The 16,331-nt window shown below is 39.0% G+C and overlaps 1 protein-coding gene across 1 annotated transcript in view; it reads right to left on the bottom strand.

The window, feature by feature from the left end:
• Nucleotides 1-15,989, bottom strand: part of CFAP54 (cilia and flagella associated protein 54) — a 296,556-nt gene extending 280,567 nt beyond the window's left edge. Inside the window, 3 exon segments of the mRNA XM_043562207.1 lie at nucleotides 3,610-3,753; nucleotides 6,660-6,765; nucleotides 14,804-15,989. Of these exon segments, the coding sequence (XP_043418142.1) occupies nucleotides 3,610-3,753; nucleotides 6,660-6,765; nucleotides 14,804-15,132 (579 nt within the window). The 5' untranslated portion in view covers nucleotides 15,133-15,989.
• Nucleotides 15,990-16,331: the final 342 nt, after the last annotated feature.

The following is a 16,331-nucleotide window of genomic DNA, read 5'->3' as shown; positions in this document are numbered from 1 at the left end:
TCCTCATAGCATTTTGCCATATTAATGTGGATGCAATTATTACCATTTACACAATTCATTCACCAAATGTTTGTTGAACACCTCTGTTTGCCACACTCTGCTAAGCAACAGGGACTTGAGAATGAAGGAGATGTGGTCCCTGCTCTTCGCAGAAGGAAAAGCATTCCAGGCACATGAAGTGTTAGGAATGTTTAAAGTGTTTGCTGTGGTCACTGAACTGAAAGTCTTTTATAAGGTTGGGTAAGAAGGCTTAAAATAAAGAGATTAGGGGTGCCTGGCTGGCTCAGTCCAAAGAGCATTCAACTCTTGATCTCAGGGTTGTGAGTTCAAGCCCCACATTGGGGGTAGAGATTACTACAAAAAATAAATAAACTTTGAGGTGGCTGGCTAGCTCAAGTCAGTACAGCATGCAACTCTTGATACCAGGGTTGTGAGTTCGAGTCCCACACTGGGTATAGAAATTGCGTAAAACTAAAATCTTAAAAAAAGTGAGGGATTAGGCTATTGAGATAGTTCATGGTCAGAACATGGCATGCATTCCCTATAATTCCAAGGAATATGGACGTTAGCTAAAGGGCAATATCAAGGGGCAGTGGAACAAAATGATTTGATTTATAGTTTAGAAGTTAATTCTGACAAAAGTGTGGAAAATGAAAAGCAGAGGGTGAGGCACAAGGCTACAAGCATGGAAACTGAGAGAGATCAAAGGCCTTTAAAGTAGTCCAGAGATACCAGGGTCCTAAAATGGGTGCTGGAATCAGGGATGAAAAGATTTAAGTCTTGTCTGAGTCCATGGGATTTCGATGTGGAAGGAAGATAGAGAGAGTGGTCTACAGTGATTTCCTGCTTGGGTGAGTGGCTGGTGCCGATTATGAAACAATGGTGGTAAGTTTCAACTTAGGATATGTCGAGTGTGAGATGTTTATGACATATATCTCATATGAGAGATTTTGGCTAGAGAGTCATCAGTACTGCTAAAGCTGTGGGAGTGAACCCTCAATAGTACAAATGGGCCTTGTTCTACCACATAAGACTTCCCACTTGGATCCATGCATACTATTTCTAGCCACCATATAACTGGTATCACAGAAAAAGAGATTTATAGATTGCATGTACATGTTGGAATCGTTATCTTCAAAATGCTCTTTTAGGGGCACCTGAGTGGCTCAGTCAGTTAATTGTCTGACTCTTCATTTCAGCTCAGATCATGATCTCACAATTCATGAGTTTGAGCCTCAGGCCCTATGCTGACAGTGCAAAGACTGCTTGGGATTCATTCTCTCTCTCTCTCTCTCTCTCTCTCTCTCTCTCTCTCTGCTCCTTCCCCCAACTCAGGCTCTCTCCCTCTCTCTCTCTCTCTCTCTCTCTCTCAAAAATAAATAAATAAGTATTTTTAAAAATGTTCTCTCAGTGTGCCTGGGTGGCTCAGTTGGTTAAGCATCCGACTTCTGCTCAGGTCATGGTCTCACAGTTCATGGGTTCGAGCCCTACATCAGGCTCTGTGCTGACAGCTTGGAGCCTGGAACCTGGTTGGGATTCTGTGTCTCCCTCTCTCTCTCTGCCCCTCCCCCACCTGCTTGCTCGCTCTATCTCTCTCTCTGAAAAATGAATAAACATTTAAAAAAATTTTTTTAAATGTTCTCTCTTTTAGAAACCAATAGTGATACCTAATATTGTTTGAGTATCAGGCCCTATTCTAAGTCTTTTATTATCTCAGCAATCCTAAAACAATCCTTTGAGGTAAGTATTATGGTTATTTCTGCTTTAGAGATGAGGAAACTGAGGCACAAAGAAATTACATAACTTCTCCAGGGTCTCATCATTAGGAAGTGGCACAGAAGCTCCTCGAACCCAGGCAGCCTGGCTCTCTGGACCAAATTCTTACCAACTCTGCCATAATGCCTCTCTATAGTACGTATAATGGGGATCATTAAACAACATGAGTATCTTTGCACAAAAATATTCTGATAGTAAATTATACATTATTACTGCTTCATCTATGATCTTTATGCATTGAACCCCAAAATCTATTTCTCTAACAAAACTTCTCAAGACTTCTAGTTCTGCATTGTCAAGTTCCTGCTGGACTATATTCAATCCATTCATTCTCTTACTTATTTTATAGATATTTATTCAGAAGCACAGAATGCCAGAACCTTACACTTAGCATGGAAAAAAACAAATTATTCATATTTTTTCACGCCCTTCACAACAGTCCTGCTGACATACTCTTAAATTTGCTTCACTGCTTTACCGTCTGCCTCCAGTCTTTGTCCTTCTAATCTATTCAGCGTGGTGTTTCTAAATTAATAGAAGATTATATTCTAGAATATATCATTTCATTTGTTCATTCACTGAATAAAGCTTTATTGTGCATCTATTACATATCCAGTACTGTTCCAGGCAATACAGATTAGAGATTAGAGCAGTTCCTTTCCTAATAAAGCTCACATTCTAGAAGGGGAGACAGGCAATAAAAACACAAACAAAAATGTATCTGATGATAATAAGTGATATAAAGAAAAATAAAGCACAAAGTAAGTGCAAGAGGACATGAAGTAAGGGAGGGATGAGCTACACAGACATCTAGGATATAACCTTTCTAGAAGAAGCTCACCAGTGCACTGGTGCTAAGCCAGAGAGGCTGGGTGGAAGCAGGATCATGCAATAATAGCACAAGAGAAAAAGATGGGGCCATGGATCAGGGTAGCACAGGAGAGGACATAAAAGTCCAAACTCCTAAGCTTTTCATTCAGTACTCTTCCTAATGGGATGCCAACTTATAATGCCCAGTATTCTCAATCACGTACCTATGGTACAGCCAAAATGAACTGCTCAATGTACCCCCAAAACATGCCCTGATGTTTTCTTCTTATTAAACCATACATTGTTTCCAAAGCCTTGAATACTCATCAAGTTTGGAATAACATAGCTTTGGAGTTACTCTGATTAGGGTTCAAACACCAACTCTGCCCACTGCTTCAAGTGGGCTGGGTTTCTTAGTGTCTGTGCCCTCCTCTGTAAAAGAGGCATTATAGTACCCACCTTCTAGGACTATAATGCAGCTGCAAGACAACAATTCATATAATGCATACAGAAGAGTACTTAGCACCCACTAACTGCTCAACCAGTGAATCAATGGTAGCAATCAACATAATAATAATACTGGTATACTAGAAATAAAGCATAGTATTTTTTGTATCAAAAGATCTATGTTTGATCTCCTGAGCCACTAGTTAACTGTGTGATTAGCTTTCTCTTTCTCTTTTGTAAAATAGGGATAATAATAGTTTCTAATTCATGAAATTGTTGAGGATCGAATATGTTTTCCAAAGCACTTCGTCAACTAAAAGCATTCTACAAATATATAACAATAATAACCGCCTGCTGAAAGAATGAGTGATTATAGTGACACAATCTCCAAAACATCTTCACAAAGTTTAATACGTGCACTTTCTTCTCCGCCACTGAAAACATTTATTAAGCAACTTAGCACACAAGCAAACACCATGCTAAGCAAATGAAAGACATTTAGAAGCTGTCAACTAAAGAATACATTGCATGGCTAATCATAAACTGTAGCTAAAATAGCTACTGCTTTCATCTTACTGTATGAGCAGAAGTTTTGTCTCCAAGGCCTTTTGGAAAAAAGGCAGTTTTGAATTGATTCACATCTGCTTTATTCTCATCAAAGTTGACATGGAACTGCTGAAGGTACCTTCCATAGCACTGTAAAAGGGCCAATTTATATTCCTGAAATAAAAAGAGGACTTGATGCAAGTTTCAAAATACCATTTTACTTATCATTATTAAAATTCAGGAACATTCATATTGTTCTTCATAGTATCAATATTGATGATTACTACTACTACCCTTATTACCACCATCACATTACCACTACCATTACCACTAGCATTTCTAAACACATATTATGCAACACACACTGCACTAGCTGCATTATTTCATGAATTCTCCTCCCAACAAGCCTATTGTGAAATAAGACCATCACAATCTCCAAGATGATATTATTCACCAGGGTGTGAATAATGATGATATAATAATGGGAATATTCACCAGGGAGTGTGTGGTAATACCTATATATACTCAAAATCCAAAAATTCAACATCAACCTATCCTGGTAATCCACCCACTCAGAGACGAAGATAAGTTGCATAACTAGCCTTGCTTTTCTGATACCTCCTAAGTTCCAAAAAAGCAAGAAAAGGCGGGGGAGGGGGGGGAGTAGAAAGGGAGGGAGAAAAGGAGGAAAGAGGGAAAGAAAGAAAGAAAAGAAATGAAGTAAGGGAGAGGAGAGAAGAAAGGTACACTCTCTCCTCTCTCTCATCTGCCAACGGTCTTTGAGGCTACATTAGGACAAATCAAAAAAGTCTGAGCTAGGGTGCCTGGCTGGCTCAGTCAGTAGAGCATGTGATTCTTGATCTCAGAGTTGTGAGTTCAAGCCCCATGTTGGGTGTAGAAATTGCTTGAAAAAAGTAAAATAAAACCTTAAAAAAAAAGTCTGTGCTATTGTTATCTAGGATTCTTGTTAGTTCTAATTCATGCTTATGTTCCCATTACAGAATCAGAGCTCATTTCTGCAGCCCACAGGGCACAGGTGACCTGCAGTTTCAGGGGAGGTGAGGTGAGCCAGGCTGTGGATATGAGTCAGCCTCCTCCCCAACAACTGTCTCCAGGAAAAGCAGCTACTCTATGTGTCAACTGCCTGTAGGGGTACGAAGCCCCTTGGGAGGCAACCACAGTCAAACTTTTGTTTCTATTTCTATTGACTTGTTACTTGTTTACTAATTAATTCTGAATCTTTCCCTTTCTAAGTTGGTTCATAAAATGAATTCAAATCTAGGTTCCAAACAAGACTATTCCAGGGGGTGCCTGGGTGACTCAGTTGATTGGGTAAGTGTCTGACTCTTGATTTCCGATCAGGTCATGATCTCACGGTTCCTGAGTTCAAGTCCAGCATCAGACTCTGTGCTGACAGCATAAAGCCTGCTTGGGATTCTTTCTTTCTCCCTCTACCCCTCCCCTGTGCGCTCTCTCTCTCTCTCTCTCTCTCTCTCTCTCTCTCTCAAAAATAAATAAATAAATAAATAAATAAATAAATAAATAAGACCATTCCAACAAAATGATCTTTACTGTAACTAAAATATAGATTCTAGAATGGAAGTAACAAGTCAAGTTCATTTTCAGTACTCTACCTTTATCAGTCCACTTTCTCATAAGGGAAAGGTAGATAAAAATGTTTTCTTTGTTCCTTTAAGTAAATTTTAAAATATCCTATCTGGGCCTTTCTATCTGAAATATTCTGAATCCTTAGCCACTACACAGCATGCACTTACTTTATCAGCTTCTAACATGTTCTTCCATCCTCCCTCCACCAATATCCACTCCACCCACCTGAATACTCCACAAACAACCCCAAACTGTGCTATGTATCACCAGCTTCTTATATTGAGAAGCATAAAAATGAGAGGGGACACTCTTCTAATGCTTGTCAAAGTTATTCCACTTCACATGAATAAAGCTCACAAGTTAGATCTTGCCCATTTGTTTGTTTTCTATAGTTTTCCTACAGAAAACTTTTTTTCTATAGTTTTTCCACAGTTTTCCTTTACTTTCAAGTTTCTAAGAACCACCGCCCAATGATATGAAGCTAAACTGATGCTCTAATTTTGGCAGCAGAAAATAGATCTTCATTATGAAATTTCCTCCACATCTTATTCTCCATTTGGTAAATTTCCCTCCAAAACAAAACAAAACAAAACAAAACAAAACAAAACAAAACAAAACTTCGTGTCCAGAAAATAGAAATGGAAGAAGAAAATGAAGCTAAAAAACTGAAGATCAAGAAAAAATTGAAAAAGTCCTAAAATCACCTTGGGTAAAATAACTCTTGGTCCTTGGATTCTAGATGTGTCAAACATTCACATTTAACTTGGAATAATCTGGGCCTATGCCAGAGCTTAAGGGGAAAACTTACATTATCATTAACTGAAACCCAGCCAGGTGGTCTTGGTTGGTTGGTCTTACCGAACCAAGCCCACGAGTTCACAGCAATCCAAGACGTGGGCATTAACTATGGAACCAGAAATAGGGCACAAGCTCAGTTTGGAATATTATACTAAGCAAGAAACAGGGCATGTAGGGAATGACTGCTATAATTGCATATAGCAAAACGTTAAGGAGTTGAAAGTCATTAAAACAGGGCACTAGGAACCAGACAACATAGCAGCTGGGCCAGGAACCATGAAAGTTGTCACTGGGCAAGGTCAGTCACATGAAAATCAACAGGAAGTGGTGTCTGGGCTCCTTTGTATAAGGTAGGAACATGATGACTCAGCATTTCCTGTTGGGCACCTACCACACCCTCTGTTAACTAGGGACTGCGCTCCCGCCCCACCAACCCCAGCCAGCTGTCTTTCCGTTCAGGAATCTCTTACCTCTGGAAAATCTCAACTACAAAATTAAAAAAACAAACACTTTTTTGGTTACTGTGCCTCATTAAAATTTGTAAGACTCATTCATATTTTTCTAAGAAAAAAAAATCAAATCATGTAAAATAGGAATGGTATCAAACCAAATAATAATAACAATTAGTCAAGTAATTTTCACTTAGGCTCTTTTTTCACTCCTGAGGCACTTACTTTTATTTCACAAAGGCTATCTCCAACCTTCAGAAGCTTTTCATTGTAATAGGCAGCTGGCAGCCGCGGGGCATATTTGGTCCAGATATTAAACAAAGAGGTGGCACTGTAAAAATCATAAAATAAAATATCTTCAAAGTCAGCAGGAAACCTCAATTAATTAGCAAACTATCCTTAAGCACTTATTTTGTGCTGTCTTTCCAATGTGCCTTACTGTTAATGTCTAATTATTACTAAGTATATTTAAAATTATTGCTTCCTTTATGCCAAGCACTGATCAAAGCTCTGTACATGCATTTTTAAAAACAGATTTTATTTTTTAGAGTAGTTTTAGGTTCACAGAAAAACTGAGCAAAAGGTATGGAGATTCCCCATATACAGCCTGCCCCATACACATGTACAGCCTCCCCCATCATAAACACACCCCACCAAAGTGGTATATTTGTTACAACTCACAAACGTACATTGACATATCATTATCACCTAGTGTCTATAGTTTACATTAGGGTTTACTCTTAGTGTTATACATTCTATGGGTTTGGACCAGTATACAATGACGTTTACCCATTATTATGCTATCACAAAGAGTAGTTTCACTGCCCTAAAAATCTGTGCTCTGCCTATGCATCCCTTTCTCTCCCTTCACCCTAGGCAACCACTGAGGTTTTTACTCTCTCCATAGTTTTGCCTTTTTCAAAATGCCATATAGTTGGAATCATACAGCATGTAGCTTTTTCAAACTGGCTTCTTTTACTTAGTAATATGCCTTTAAGATTCCCCTATGTTTTTTCATGGCTTCATAGCTCATTTCCTTTTAATGCTGAATAATATTCCATTGTCTAGATACACCATGCTTTATTCATCCATTTACTTACTGAAAGGTATCTTGTTTGCTTCCAAGTTGTGGCATTTGGAATAAAGCTGCTATAAACATCCATGTGCATTACTCGGCAATCAAAAAGAATGAAATCTTGCCATTTGCAACAACATGGATGGAACTAGAGCATATTATGCTAAGCGAAATAGAGAAAAACAAATATCCTATGATTTCACTTACATGTGGAATTTAAGATACAAAACAGATGAACATGGGGAAGGGAAGCAAAAATAAGATAAAAACAGGGAGACAAACCATAAGACTCTTAAAAACAGAGAACAAACTGAGGGTTGCTGGCAGGGTGTTCCTGGTCTAAAGGGTGATGAGCATTAAGGAAGGCACTTGTTGGGATGAGCACTGGGTATTATATGAAAGTGATGGATCACTAAATTCTATTCCTGAAATCATTATTACACTATATGTTAACTAACTTGGATTTAAATTTTTTAATTAAAAATTAAAATAATAAAATAAAAATATTTAAAAATTCACATGCAGGTTTTTGTATGGATATGTTTTCAACTTCTTTAGGTCAATACCAAAAAAAAAAAAGCATCAGTGCATGGATTGTATGATAAGGGTAGGCATAGTTTTGTAAGAAACTGCCAAACGAACTTCCAAATTGGCTATACCATTTTGCATTCCCACCAGCAATAAATGAGAAGTCCCTGTTGCTGCACATCTTCTCCAGCAGTGAATGTCGGTGTTCTGGATTTTGGCAATTCTGATAGGTATGTAGAGGCAGCTCATTGCTTCAATTTTCATTTTTTGATCATACATGGTGTGGAGCACCTTTTCACTGGTTTATTTGCCGTTTGTATTATCTTCTTTGGTGAGGTGTCTGTTAAAGTTCTTTGATCCATTTTTTTTTTAATTTTTTTTTTCAACGTTTATTTATTTTTGCGACAGAGAGAGACAGAGCATGAACGGGGGAGGGGCAGAGAGAGAGGGAGACACAGAATCAGAAACAGGCTCCAGGCTCCGAGCCATCAGCCCAAGAGCCCGACGCGGGGCTCGAACTCACGGACCGTGAGATCGTGACCTGGCTGAAGTCGGACGCTTAACCGACCGCGCCACCCAGGCGCCCCTGATCCATTTTTTAAATCAGGTTGTTTTCTTATTCAGTTTTAAGGGTTTTTTTGTATATTTTGGACAACAGTCCTTTATCAGATATGTCTTTGGCAAATATTTTCTCCCATCTGTGGCTTTTCATCTTATTCATGGTGTCTTTCACAGAACAGAGATTTTTCATTTTAATGAAGTCCTGTTTATCAACTCTTTCCTTCATGGACTGTGACTTTGGTGTTACACCTAAAAAGTCATTGTCAAACCTAAAGTCATCTAGATTTCTCTTATGTTATCTTTTAAGAATTTCACAGAATTGCATTTTACTTTTAGGTTTTTGATCCATTTTGAGCAGATTTTTGTGAAGGGTGTAAAGTGCGTGCTGAGATCCAGTGTTTGCATGTGGATGTCCAGTTGTTCCAGCACCATTTGTGAAGAAGACTACCTTTGCTCCATTGTATTGCCTTTTCTCCTCTCTCAAAGATCAGTTGCTTATATGTATGTGGGTCTCTGGACTCTCTATTCTGTCCCAATGATGCATTTGTTCATTCTTTCACTGATACCACACTGTCTTGATCACTGTAGCTTTAGAGGAAGACTTGAAGTCAAGTAGTGTCAGTCTTCCAAATTTGTTCTCCTCCAGTATTGCATTAGCTATTCTGGATCTTTTGCCACATGCATTTTTTTCTCCATTTCATTTCTACAACAACCCTGAGATAGGTAGTATCAATATCCCAAATATATAGTTGACATATTGATTGACTTGAGGGTCAGTGTATCCATGATCTTAACAAGTATATTACTATGCCTGCCTGTCCCCTGGAACATAAACTTCCCAAGGGCAAGGACCTTGATTTGTTATCCATTGTTATCCATTGCCTAGCCTCAAGAGTAGTGAATATCTACTACATAGTCAGTATCTACAGAATATCTATCTACATACATAGTCAGTAATTATTTGTTGAAAGAATGAATGAATAAATAAATAAATGACTAGGAAAAAATTCCTTGTTCTTATTTTTTTTTTCTATAAAGAGTTCAAGGATTCTACTCTCCTGTCAGTCCATTAGGGTCCTGCTTCCATCCACCAAGTAAACAAGAACAAAACATACAATATTCTCAAAACGGTTTCTAATCAGTTTCAAAAGGTAGCAGATCATTGCTCAATTTGTTCATTTATTTAGTTAATACTTACTCCTTCCTTCTCTCTCAGAAATTATAAATGCCTCAAGGAAAAATCCAAATTTCCCTTAACAGTTGTCCAATCCTGTCTCATAAATTTTTAGATGAGGACAGTGTTACGTACAGTGTTAAATGAGGACAGTGAATGTGTGTGTCCCCTTGCAATTCATATGTTGAAGTCCTAACCCACAGTGTGGCTGTATTTGGAAAGGGGTACTCTAAGAAAGTAACTAAGGTTAAATGAGGTCATAAGGGTAGGGCCCTGGTCTGATGGCATGGATGTCAATCTAGGAAGAACACCAGAGAAATTGCTTTCTCTATCTCTTTCTTTGCACTTGCTCAGAGGAAAGGCTACGAGAAGACAAAGTGGTCGAGAAGTGTGCTTTCACCAGAAACTGACCCTTCCAGAACTTGATCTGGGACTTCTAGCCTCCAGAACTGGGAGCAAATAAATTTCTGTTGTTTAAGCCACCCAGAGTATGGTGTTTTGCCATGGGAGCCCAAAATGACTAATTTGTAATTAATAATTAATAATTAATAGCCCAAACTGACTAATTCAAGTAGGAATGTAAACTTAGGGATTAAAGATGACTCTAATACTTACGATGTATATGTTGGGATATTATCAGAACAACCTCAACAGAAATATGTAGATTAATTCATTCAAGTAATTAAATGATATAGATTGAGTGACAAGGGAGGCATAGAGACAGGATATTCTTACCTTCTTGGACAGATTAATAATATTCTGTAGTAGGAAAATACATACATGTACCAAGTAGTAAATAACCATGCCCCAAAAATTGTGTGAGAAATGGAGCAACAGAAATTTTAAAAGGAAGAGGCTTTTTGGTTTGGATTTTTTTTTAACATTTTTTACTTTCACTTGCTGCTTCATGAAATGTCACAGTATTAGAATAAATATAATGAATCCCAAAAAAGTCAGCATGTCTTACTAGAATTCTTAAATTATGTAGATGAAAGATTTAATTCTTCCAAACCTTAAAGATGAGATAATGATGACTATGTTTATTACTCACAAACGAAAAATACCAGCTTTGTTAAATCAATCAAGGTTACGTAAGAGAATTTTTTTAAGTGAACTTTAAGTTCAAGTTAAGACTGTTCACTGGGAATGGCTTACATAATGATTAAACAAGGAAAATATAATATACACTATAATGTGCATCATTTAAGAAAATGTTAATGTCCTTTGGATTGCTGATTTATTATAGTTGCTGCTGGATATTTAGAATTTTCTAAAATAGGAAATCATAACTATATAAACAGAATATCTAAATCTCATGTGATTATAACAAAAGCATACCTTTAAAATAATCTATCATACTCTGAATTTAATGACATTGCTGTTATGCTCAAAATCTATATTTAGATACCCTGAATTTTTTGGTTTATGGAAGTTCCTATAATTATATATTTTTTCTTTTAAAAACTAACCATCTGTCAAATATGTTATAAAAGTGAATCCTACCTAACTGTATTCCTAACTGGCCTCCACATTGGCATTCTTGTTCCATTTGGATAAGACTATATATACGTATGTATATATATAAATTAAATAAGATTAATCCCTTGCCCAAAACTACCCAATGGTTTCCCATTGCATTTAGAATAAAAGCAAACTCTACAAAAGGCCTCCAAAACCTTCCATAGCCCTAGCTATGCCTCTAATCTCACCTCACACCACTGCACCCACACTCACCAAGCCATGCTTAGCGGGCTTCTGTCCATTCCTCCCAAGTCTCTGGCTCTTTCCTGCCAAGATTTTCTCACATGCTTCTTCCCTCTGTCTATCCACTCTCTTTGCCTGGTATCTTTCTAATCTCAGCTTAATGTCACCTCCCTCACCATTCGTTTGAAAGTAGGTCCAAGGTGTGTTCTCTTCAAGCTTCTGCTCAAGTGTCACCTACTCTGACCACATTGTTGAAAACTGCAGTCTCCTATCTCCCCCCACAACCCTTCCTCACTTTAGTTTTCTCCCAAGCACTTATCACTTTCTAGGTCACCATAAAACTTATTTAAAATGTTTATTTCCTATTTCTTCCTCTAGAATATAAGCACCAAGAAGGCAGGGATCTTTGTCTGGTTCACCACGGTATCCCCAGCACCTAGTACGATGCCTGGTACATGTAAGCATTCAGTAGCTTCTTCCTTTATAGCACTTGTTGTTTGTATATTGACTTAATGATTCAATGAAAGCCTATCTCTCTCTCTCTCTCTTTCTCTCTCTCTCTCTAAACTCCATGAGTACCAACTCCCTACCTATTTTGTTCACCACTATATAAACCATGATGAGTACAATGCTGGACACATAGTAGGCATTCAATAAAAGTTGTTGTGTAAATAAATACCTAAATTGTGTGAGAGATTAGATTGCTAAGGTCCATGTCAGTCATTAACATTTATGATTCTCTTACAGTCTCTTTAAAGATAGGACAGATACTATACTTACCAATCGGCCCAGGTCTACTTTCCCATATATAACATTAACACTTACTGAAAATATAAGGATACTAACCCTTGAATTCTTTCAATACCAAATATTCATTGAAAGTTTGCTCTATCCCAACCACCAGGCCAGTTGCTAGAGATAGAAAAGTAAAAAAGAGGCACATTATCCAAAGTCAGCAGGGAGGTTCCATTCTAATGGAGGAAACAGCACACAAGAAAACAAATAAATAAAAAGTATTAATTGATGGCCAAACCTGCATTACATTGGAAAGGCACTCTATGGAGGTAACTGAGGTAAGACCTGAAATAAAAGAGGGAGCCAGATATTTGAAAAGCCAAGGAAAGAACATTTCAGACAGAGGAGGCAGCAAATATAAAGGCCCGGGATGAAAAAAATTGTATCTGTCTCCCTGGAAAGTCCTGAGAGAGAAGTGAGGGATGGGCTGAGATGAAAGAGGCAAGCAGGGCCAGATGCTCAGAGCCTGGAGGATGGCAGAAGAAGTCTTAAATTTATTCTAAAAGCAATAGGAAGCAATAGAAAATCTTTAGACGAGAGCGGGTGATTGCTTTATAAAGATTACCCTGACTGCTCAATGAAGGACAGGTTTCAGACTCGAGAGGCTGTGGGGAAAGCACAACATGGTGGTGACTTGAACTAGAATGCTCGTGGGAATGGGAAGATAAAGTGCTACCTAAGGCACAAACACAGAAATGTTTGCGATATAAATATAGCTTAGGTATGTAATGTGCTTTCATTGGTCAATTCTTGGGGTTCTCATCATATTTGTCCCATTAGCAGGATTTGCCACTGTTAATCCATCATTACTTCCTACTTTGAAACAGTTTCTCTACCTGGCTTCCAGTAAACCACACACTTTTCTTCCTATCTCCTTGGCCACTCCTTCTTAGTCTCTGCCAATTTTTTATCCCCTCAACTTGTCAATGCTGGAGCGTTCCAGGAATCAGTCCTCAGACTCTCCTTTTTTCCATCTACACTCCACTCCCTTAACTACTCCATCAGGTGTCATGATTTAAATATCATTAGTACACTGACAAATCCCAAATGTATATCTTCTCTGACCTTCAGACTTGAATGACCAACCACCTACAGAATAGTTCTGCTTGGACATTGAATTACATTTCAATCGCAATAGATCTAAAACTAGATGCGGGACACCTAGCTGACTCAGTCGGTGGTGCACGTGACTCTTGATCTTTGGGGTTCTGGGTTTGAGACCCATTTCTAAGTAATGTAGAAATTACTTAAAAAAAATTTTTTTTAATCTATAAATAAATAAATAAATAAATAAATAAATAAATAAATAAACAAACTCTTGATCTGCCCCTTTCCTACCAGAAGCCTTTTCTTCCCACAGTCACTATCCATCCTAGGAAATTCACACTTGTCATTCTCCCTTGCTGCCAACGCTTCCTACAGAAATCTTCATCACTTGCCATTGTATCTCTTTCTCATCTTTCTCAAAGGCTACTTTTCCTGACTTACCCTGACCATGCTCTTAGCCACCCCCATTTTAAATTTCAACACCATACCATTTCTTCCATCCCCACTCTCTGCTCTAATTTTCTTCTAGCACTTCTTTCCCTGTAAAATGATTTCTTTACATATTTGTTTAGCAGCTGTCTGTAGTAACAAAAATGTACGCTCTATGAGGATACAAACTGTTAAATCTTTTTGTTAATTTGAGGTTTCCCTAGTTCCTAGAATGGTACGTGATATAGAGTAGGTGTTCAATAAATACTTAAAATGCATTAATGAAGAACAAATATAAGTTAAAACTATTTCTTCAATATTAAATGCATGAATGAAAAATGAAAGTTGAAATTGTTCACTATTCTGGTTTTCTTTGACATTTGTCTGCATTTGTAACAGTTAGGTTTGTGAGGTATTTTGAGTAGGAAAGAAAGATGGTGACATAAACAGGAAAGAACCTTAAAAATGAGTACTTTGAAATTCAGTAATAACATGGGGATAGAAACCCCCAAAGGGCAAACATATGTGCAAAATGAGTCACAAGATCAATAAAAAGTCATTGTGATCCTAACAGCAATATAAAAAGGAATTAAGGTATAAAAATGAATTAAAGTGCACATGTTCACAGAATCACATAGTTAATGGCATCAAGAACTTTTTGAAGAACCTAAGCCACCTCAAAGGTATTCCTTTTTCCTCATATACAAAACTGTACCCACAGCATGGAAAGTTGTGAACCCCCGAAGTCCCCGAGTGAGCCAATTTACTGGCATGGGATAGCGATTGGGGAACACTCAGAAGGAACAGTGAGTTATGAAACACTTCTGTGTTGATTTTTATTCTGACCGGAGCAGGAAGCCAAGGTATAACATTTGCCAGGAATTAAGGGTTGTACTCGCGAGGAGTCTGTACTTCTTAAACTTTGCTTTTATCTCCAGGTTCGCAACGCTGACCCAGCTCTGGGACCACCGTGGGCATCCTCAAGGGCATCTCCTCCGGCCCCAAGAGTTGCCCTTCTTGGGCCGGCGCCCTCCCCAGGGCCCGGCCTCCGCTTACCAAAGCCGGTGGAATTCATGCTTCTGCTCCTCTGTTGTCGCTAACGCCTTCTTTCTCCTCATAAAGCCTAGTAATTCCCGGATCTCCCTCTCGCAGGAGGCCAGGAGCGGGTTTTTAGCGTCCAATGGCCCGTAAAACACGGCGAGGGGCAACGAGGTCTCCTGGCAGGTCGAGCGAGACGGTGGGCTCTGGGAGCTCGCCTTCGACTCCAGGGGCGACTTCGCGAGCGCGTTCGAGGTCGGGGGCGGGGTCGGCGGCGGTCCTGGCGGGGACACAGATGTGGGAGACAGGTCGAGGGGAGAGGTCGAGGGGGTGCCCGGCGCCGCCATATTGACGAGACCCTGGCCGGCCAGAAGTGTGTGTACACGCGGTTGCCTGGCGACGGTCTCGCGGCAACCAGACCTCCCGCGCGCTTTCGGGAAAACGCAGCGGCCCCTGGAGGGCAAAGGAAGAGAGAACCGGGTCCGGAAAGAAACGATGCTTCTGGGGACTCTTGTGCCCTCTTGTTCACTGGCACGGCTCTATGAGACAAGAATAGAGAGAAGGTTTCGGACAGAGAGCCAACAGATGGTAGAGCCAAAACGATAACAAATTCAGACTACACTCATTTTCCATTTCAACCACTTAATGGTGATAATGATCATTAACATGTGCCGGGCATCATTCTAAGCGTTTGAACCATAATCTCATTTAGTCATGGTAACAGCTTTACCACTCGGGGTATTATGAGTACTTCCATTTCACAGTTTAAGAAACCAAATTCTGATTTTGGAACCAATTACTGATTTTGGTCAGAGTAAACTGTAGTGTCAGGGACCAGATGCCAGCCTTGTGACACCAAAGCCTGTGCTCAAAATGAATAAGCTTCTACTGGCCATTCTCAAAACAACAAAGCTTAACAATCGAATCGAAATTGCGAAAATATCTGACAACCAGTTTAAGAATCAAGTACTTCCAAAAGATCCATTCTCTTCCCTCTATCTGTACCCTGAGATAATTGTGGAAATGATGTCTGTGCCTAACAATTAGGATTACATTATATTATTCATATGTATTTCATCCTTATTCTAATTATCACTATGTTCTAAATTAATAAGCATTTCACTCAGCATTAATGCATACTAGCAGTTTGAAGTGTTAATTCTCAAAATACTTTTGCATTTTAAGCTGGGTTTTTTTTAATTTTTTAAAAAACTTATTTATTTTTGAGAGAGAGAATGGGGGAGGGACAGAGAGAGAGGGAGATACCAAATCCAAAGCAGGCTCCAGGCTCTGAGCTGTCAGCACAGAGCCCAACGCCCTGCTTGAACTCACAGACCACAAGAACTCATGGACCACGGGATCATCATGTGAGCCAAAGTGGCCTCTGAGCCAAAGTTGGACTCTTAACCAACTGAGCCACTGAGGCACCCTTTTAAACAGAAGAGACCTGCCTCTGATGGGGAAACTACAGGCCTTAAGGAAAATATTTAGGACCAAAGGAAGTTCTTCTTTCCCTGAATATTATGGGCAACAGTAAGTCTACTAT

This window comes from Prionailurus bengalensis, chromosome B4 (genome assembly GCF_016509475.1).
Source record: "Prionailurus bengalensis isolate Pbe53 chromosome B4, Fcat_Pben_1.1_paternal_pri, whole genome shotgun sequence".
NCBI classification, from domain to species: Eukaryota; Metazoa; Chordata; class Mammalia; order Carnivora; family Felidae; genus Prionailurus; species Prionailurus bengalensis.
This window is presented reverse-complemented; position numbering and strand designations above follow the sequence as displayed.